We start from the raw sequence: 7,805 nt of genomic DNA on the forward strand, positions 1-7,805 counted from the left end.
GGTTTGAGTGTCAGACAGTTGCTACCTGTGTAAAGTTATGGAGATTAGACATTTCAAAGTCAATCAATATGTGCCAGACATTGTACAGTTCATCAGGTTCCTTCTAGAACTAGAAACTCTGTGCTGGAGTTCTGTTGTTTTTGCTTACAGATCTCCGGCACAGAATATCTACACTACACTACTGCACCTGGCTGTGCAGGAATTGATGAAACTTCCTTCTCGGCATGCAGCCCCATACTTCTCTATATGCAGCCCATGTGGCTGTGTGTCAGCAAAAATGGCTACGCATGTCAGTGCTGACATGCACGTCATAGTTCGCCATCACTGTTCTAGGGTGTCTTTTTCCTCTGATTGCTAGAGTTGACTGACATTAGCTAAGTAACAGAATAGAAACAGAAGGCCTGTTATATGCAGATGCATAGGCCAGGATCAGATTTCAGAGAATATATACACTAACCAAGGAGGGTTCTTATGCAGATAAGAAGCTGTGTCCAAAAAGATATATTCTTGGAGACAGATTTGGCTACAATGTGCCACTACCTCCCCAGCTCACATATTGCTAGACCTTTTGGCAAGCTTCTTCCTTTGCCCAGTTTCATAAACAGATACTCTTCAAACACTCTTTAGAGTATGTATTTTTCAAATCACTTAGCTGGAATATGGTTGCTAGTTATTCTGACATTCCTATCAGACTCACTAAAATGTGCTATAGAGCATATTTTTATTCTTTTCTTTGAAAGGAGGTGATATCCACTTCCAGTAAAACTGATGGGCTCTCAGTGCAAAGTGATGCATAATTTCCTCATTTACTTTATTTTTTGTCTTTTTTTGTAATAAGGTTCATATGGTTTTCACAATTTCTCATACATAATTGATATCATTTTCCTTGTCCTCTCTGTTTATGGAAAAAGGATAGGAAAGAGGGAGATAATTTGTAATTCAAAATAAGGAGATAAAAGAATGTTAAAATAATTTTTTAAAAGAAAGAGGATAAGAGAAAGGATTCACTAGATTGACACATGTGAGTTCTTTTGTTTGTATATTTTGTTTCAAAATGGAAAGAATAGTTTTCAAACAAATTTTCAAAAACTTCTTCCAATTCCAAGATTCTTATTTGGACTTTCATAATAATTATTTCAGTACAATAATTATAGTAAAGTAATTTATTCAAGATAATAAATATGATAAATAATTCATTGTTCATTGGTTGTTAGAAATAGGCGCTTTCTGGAAGTTTTCTTGGAGAAACTTCAGAAACTGCATTGTGTTTACAGTGAATGTTTCATTACAAGGCTGGTAACATGAAAATGGCTGTAAAAAAAGAAAACAGAATAAATATTGAGTGATATGGCCTATCTATACTGGTCAGTAAGAATCATCTTTGCCTAGGAAAGGGACGAAATTTGATCTAGGAATAATAAGAGTAGTAATAAGTACAACATAATTATTTAAAATTTATATAGCACCTCAAAGTTTGAAATATTCTTTACAAATAATATTTCATTGAGCCAGCTACACATGGTAGGTACTGCAAGTATCATTAACCCTACTTTACAAGTGGGAAAACTCAGAGGCCAAGGTGTCCTTGATCACTGAGCCTAAAAATATCAGCGGCAGAATTTGAATCCAAGTATTCTGGACCCCACGGTCTCCCTGAATTTTACCATCAGAGAGTCATTCCCTAGAAATTTGTCTTTTAGTATAAAGATTTTAGCAGGGATTAATTGATAGTCCTGTAAGAGTTGGGACTAAAGAATAGAGAATGTTAAATGAAAAGAGCAATGTGACAGCATCAAAAAGAAACCAGACACCTCAATAACTTGTTGAGGGCTAATTCTAACTAAGACCAATCAATCAATATTTCAGTTCCTTATTCTACCAAAAGAAAGGTCAGATAACCTTTAGAACACCAGTGAAGATTCATTTAGGATGGTATTTAATTCCTAGTACCATTTTTCTGTGATAAAAGCAATACTCAGAGGCAGCAAGTAAATGATATCTGGCACTAGAAATGGTTACTGTTGCAAATGGAAGGAACCTTAGCTATCATCTGGTCAGGTATGTGCTGGTAATTGTTTAACAACTCACTGGTCAAGGGGAAAAAATAATATAGGCTTTTAAGTTTAACCTACATTATTAACATTTTTTTCCATTGCTTTCTTAAGCTTCATCATTTAACAAATTTATAGATAAAACTCATATTTGTAGCCTTCATTGATTTCAAGGGAATGAATACATTGATAATTTTGGAATCAGCGACCCACCAACAAGAGCTCTAATCAGTAAGAGTTGTCTGTAGCATATTTCTGCATCTGATCCAGCTCCCTCATTTTACAAATGAGGAAGCTGGGACCTAAAAAATTTAAGTGACTTATTCAAGATAATAAAGTTAGCAAATTTCAGAACCAGAATTTTAACTGAGGTTCCCCAACTCCAGATTCAGCTCACATTCCACCATACCAAGTCAACTGATTAGGGAGTTCTCTGACCAATTCTCCGCTGTCAGCTTTACATAAAAAGCTCAGAAAATAAGCAGCATTTACTGATGCACTCATTTCCCCCATTGTACTCTTCTAGAAAGATCACTACTGTGACTGCACTACTTACTACCCTAGAAATTAGATCAAGGATACTGTGTCCTCTGCTCTTCCCTCCCCTCAATATGATCAAGTAGAGGCATTTTAAAATAAGATTTAAAAACAGAAATTACTTAGGTAAACACAGTATTATAGAGTCAGGAGACTTGAGTTCATAGGTGCCTGTTTGGCACCTATTAGCCATAAGCAAGTTTTCTCATCTGTAAAAGGAAGAGGTTGAACTTGATGACCTATGAGGTCTCTTCCAGCTCAAATCTATGATTCTATGATTCTGAGCCTCAGGTTCATTATATATAGAAAAGAAATATAGTTTGAAGAATGATTTATATATGTTCACCTCCAGAGAAAGAACGTAGAAATAACTAAGATAGAGTTTTGTTTATACATAAAATATTTTTTGTCAAATGACGTCTTCTATAATGTGTGGAGGGAAGGGAGGGAGTTAACTAGGTATTTTAATGTAAAAAAATAGAAAAATTTAAAAGTATGAATATGCTTCTAGGACCCGATTTATATAGTCCTCAGGATCCAATGGGATCTTGAAGGTACCATAACGTATAGGCATTAAAGTGCTGTACTATTAACAGAAATTCCTATAGGGAGAATCTGTTAATTGGTATAAAATGTGCTTCAGAAGAAAGATTATTCAGAAAGCCATTTATTTATAATATAATTAAAGTATAATAACCAGAATAGACATTTCTCCTTAGGTAGACCTTTGGAATAGTCTTGGTTATTCATGTTCTGTTTCTTCTAGAAGCTAAGAAAAGCTCAAGATTTGCAGGCTTTAGACCTGGGATATTTATTCCTTTTGATCTTCTTTGAATCGCTGTAATAGAATAATTTTGATTTGGTCTCTCATTATCACCAGCATTCTGAAACTCACAGACCTGGGATTATAGAGGAGATGCTATAAGTTTTGGAAGTAATTCTGAAAGTCTAGCATCTTTGTCTTTATCAAAATTTCACTTGTGATTTTCCAGCACCAAAGAAGCCTACTTGTTTTACATCGCTTTATAACTTCCATCCCTGGACATTTCATTGACTATTGATACAAATTGGTAGTGCACAGTCATGAGCTTTTTTTGTTTATTTGTTTGGGGGTCCAGACTCAGTAAACTTTAGTTGACAGTTATAGTGGACCTGCTTGTTATAGCAGATAGAAATGAATAGCTACATAGAATATGAAAATATTAAAAATGTTTGTTTGGAATAGAGGCCATTGCCAGTCAGTCAATGAACATTTATTGTTTACTATATGACAGGAACTGTGCTAAGCTAAGTAGTACAAAGAGAGACCACATTTTAGGAGATGAAACCCTGGTTTTCTGACATTTTTTAAAAAAACAGTGACAGTATTGACACTTAAATTGATTGAAACTTAAATCTAGGCACTGGACTTGAACCTAGGAACTAATTCTGCTCATATACATGTTACCTATGTGACCCTAGGGAAGTCGCTTTCAATGCCTCTGTTTTCTTCTCTATGAAATAGGTACTATATTGTCAAAACTACCTAAATCATAGGATTGCTATTTAGAAAGTTGTTTGCAAATCTTAAAACATATAAATATGAGCTTTTATTGAGTAATGGAATTCTCAGATCTCTTTAAACAATAATGTCACCAAAATCAACTTCATTACTCATGACCAGTCAAATTTATCTGGCATTCAAATTCAGATAAAATCACAAAAAACAGTTCATAAATGGAAGAAGAAAAAAAAGAAACTTACTTTGCATTTGAACTTCCCCAGTTGCTGGACATAATTTTTCACTCTTTTGATGGTTTGATTATAATCTGGTTTCAGTGTATGAGACATCATTGTCAGTCCGTACTCAAAGCATGATGTGCTACAGTTGTGATACTAAAACAATATAGTATAAATTAAGGCCTTGTTTAACCAAAGGGACAAGATTTTAGCAGGACTTCAACTAGAATTTTAACAACAAATTTCTACATTTTCTCTAGATAAATGATATACCCATTTTTGCACGAAGACCATTTGACAGTTTGGGAAGCTGCCCTATGCATCAAGGGTCCATTGCCCTATTCCCATACCTTATTAGAAGAGAATTCTCAATATTTGTGTTTCATTGAGAGGAAGGGTTCCTAGTAATAAAGGAAGGGTTCCTAGTAATAATCATGATCTGAGCTTCTTCTTTATGAGCTCCTTAGACTTTCCAAATCTTGGGAACATAGAATTTAGAATTTTAAAACTTTAAAGTTTTATTTAAATAGTGAATGCTGTCTTCAATCTTTAAAGATGGTGATTTATTTTAATACACCACAATCAACCTTTTTAATTTTATGACACTAGTTACAAATGAAGACCTTGTTCTAATGCCATATCCAGACAGATCATAGAGAAGAAGAAACTGAGACTCAAAGTGGCGAACTGATTTACCCAGGGTTGCCTCGATAAGGACAGAAGAATTTGAAACCAGATCTTTTGGTGCGAAACACTTTCATGATGCTCACTTCATGAATCTGAGAGACTGAATGTTTATAAGAAACATGTTCACACATAAAAATGAGATATTCTTTATAAATTGCTTTGCAGATATCAAAGTACTATGCAAACATAACTATAATTATCATCACCATTACAACAATTTACTAACATTGTCCAATTAAATTTTTAATGAGTATAATTTTAAAAAATGAATGGTATTTTAAAATAGAGAGTAATCTCTCTTATTTCTTTTTATTCTACTTACAGAAGAGACAGGCAGGCATAAACAGTCAGTCACCTGCAAAAGATAGATTGAAACATAATTTCTGAAACGGTCAAGTGATTCTTGGCAATAGTAAATTCTAATGGTGCTTAAAAATCCATTCACTTACATTGGAATTACAATCGCATGTTGTAGTAGCTTCTTTCTAAATTGATAAACACACACAGAAACCATGTTGAATTCAAAGACTTTTTTAGTTTCAAATTGTTCACCATGAAACACCAACCCTCTTGAACATACCTCCAAACGCCCAATGAGATACTGTGTAACCATGGATGGTTCTGATTTTGAGCAGGGGTTCCTTCCACTCACGAACAAAAACAAGATAGAAAGGAAAAGCAGGTGGGAGAGCATCTTTCCTTCAATGTGTAGATGTGTAGCTGTCTGCAGACTCTCCTTTAAATTGTCTTCTATAAATTCTCTTTCAATCATGGAAAACCCCTGACATCAAATTGATACCACTTTTTTCTATGTAAGTTTAGATCACCTTTTAAAAAAATCTAATTGAGTCACTTAAAGCACAATCAATTTTGTGCCAGGAAATTTCAATCCTCAGAAAAGATGACTTGAAAATGTTAAGCTGTAGATACAGAAGGAAAAGTTAAAGATCTTACACTTCTATTTTTTTAAAAGATAGGATTTTGATTGTGAGAATGATGGTGTTTTCCAATAAAAGCTATATACATATATGTATATATACATATTTGTGTGTATTTTCCCTTTTTGCATTATTGGAAATACAGAGAATTTTACTCAGCCTTAGATTCTAATAAAGAGATTTCTTTCTGGCTGTAAGCAGGAATGAGGGTGATGAGGATATGATGATTGAGAATTTAGGTTAGCAGTTTTTTGCATTTTCAGTATTACTATTCAAGTCAGCATATTTCATCCATAAATCTCAATAATTGTTCTTACTGGACTTCATTTTGCTTCTGGCCAAAATGCTTGTCCACTTGTACAAAATCCCTGCTAGGAAAACTTCAGTACAACTTTGAATGGGCACTGTTCCTATATTCTGAATCTTATCATCAGATTATTTAGCATATAAATCTGTAGTTTTAAGCAATAATAAATATATTTCAAAACCAAATCCAATAACTAGCTTAGGATGGCAATAAGCAACTACTTTGCAGCCTTTTTCTTTCTTTTTTAAAATTCTTTTTCTTTTTTAAAAATTTAGTCTATTTTCCTATGGTACATGATTCATTATTTCCCCCTCAATTTCATTCCCCCCAGAGCTGACAAACAGTTCTATTGGGTTATACATGTATTTGCAGTGGAGTAATCGAACTGTGTGATGGATCATATATTTTTCTTCTCTTTCTGGTTCCACAATTCTGTATCTGGATGTGGATAACACTTTTTCTCCTAATTCCTCTGAATTGTCCTGGGTCATTGCGTTACTGCTAGTAGAAAAAATCTGTTACATTCCACAGTTACCATAATGTTCAATGTTCTGCTCAGTACACACTCTGCATCAATTCCGGTAGGTCTTTCCAGTTCACATGGAATTCTTCCAGTTCTTTAAGCCTTTCAGCGCAAAAATAGTCCATCACCATCAGATAACACAATTTATTCAGACATTCCCCAATAAATGAACAACCCCTCATTTTTCCAATTTTTTTTTGCCAACACAAAGACTGTGGCTATAAATATTTTTATACAAGTCTTTTTCTTATCTCTTTGGGGCATAGATGACAGCCCTTTATGCATAGTTCCAAATTGTCCTTCACAATGGTTGGACCAATTCACAACTCCACCAACAGTGTATTAGTGCCCCAATTTTGCCACATCTCATCCAACATTTATTAATTTACTTTGCTGTCATATTGACCAGTCTTTTAGGTATAATAATCATGAAGGATTTAGAACATTTTTTCAAGTACTTTTGAATTTATCATGTGAAAACTGCCTATTCATGTCCCTTGACCATTTGTCGATTTCTGCAGAGGAGCCAAAAGCATTCTTTTGCCTTTCATTCAATTCTACAACCAAGAAGTCATTTTTTTACTTCAAACAATATCCAATCAAATACCAATCATTGTTGATCTTTCCACCACAATATCTCTCATATACATTCCATTTTTCCTCCAACACGGCCTCACCCTAGTTTGTACCCCCATTATCTCTCTCTTTGACTTTATAATGATCCCTTAATATATTCTTTCCTTCTCTGCTTACTTCCTCTCTCGGGGCTCTTTCCCCGGAGAGGTGGCCCTGGCTGTCAGCTTGCTAAGCATTCCGACATGTTGGTGTGGTGGAAGCTGCTGTCCGGTTTGGTGGTGAGTTTTCCCTTGATACTATACTGGGAGAAGCTGAGTAGCTGGTTCAGGTTAAGGCATCTTAGCTGAGCTCTCTTGGAGTTTAGGCTGTAGTGATCAGTTAGTCAATAAATATTTATTTAATTACTTTTATGTCCAGGCACTGTTTAAATGCTGCATATACAAAGAAAGGCAAAAGATTTCCTTGCT

At 34.5% G+C, this 7,805-nt stretch overlaps 1 protein-coding gene across 1 annotated transcript; it reads right to left on the reverse strand.

The window, feature by feature from the left end:
* Nucleotides 1–1,199: 1,199 nt before the first annotated feature.
* On the reverse strand, nt 1,200–5,909 carry IL9 (interleukin 9). Its single transcript, XM_007473288.3, has 5 exons — nt 5,575–5,909; nt 5,444–5,479; nt 5,317–5,349; nt 4,332–4,463; nt 1,200–1,311 (listed from the first exon to the last, which is right to left on the reverse strand). The coding sequence occupies exons 1-5, from the start codon at nt 5,764–5,766 to the stop codon at nt 1,201–1,203; spliced, it is 504 nt and encodes a 167-aa protein (XP_007473350.1). The 5' UTR covers nt 5,767–5,909; the 3' UTR covers nt 1,200.
* Nucleotides 5,910–7,805: the final 1,896 nt, after the last annotated feature.

This window comes from Monodelphis domestica, chromosome 1 (genome assembly GCF_027887165.1).
Source record: "Monodelphis domestica isolate mMonDom1 chromosome 1, mMonDom1.pri, whole genome shotgun sequence".
NCBI classification, from domain to species: domain Eukaryota; kingdom Metazoa; phylum Chordata; class Mammalia; order Didelphimorphia; family Didelphidae; genus Monodelphis; species Monodelphis domestica.

Coding starts and splice junctions, on each gene's coding strand:
- IL9 (XM_007473288.3), bottom strand. CDS start 5,766: ATGATTGAAAGAGAATTTATAGAAGACAATTTAAAGGAGAGTCTGCAG. Junction 5,480..5,574: donor ATCTCATTGGGCGTTTGGAG/GTATGTTCAAGA, acceptor TTATCAATTTAG/AAAGAAGCTACTACAACATG. Junction 4,464..5,316: donor TATGCCTGCCTGTCTCTTCT/GTAAGTAGAATA, acceptor ATATTGTTTTAG/TATCACAACTGTAGCACATC.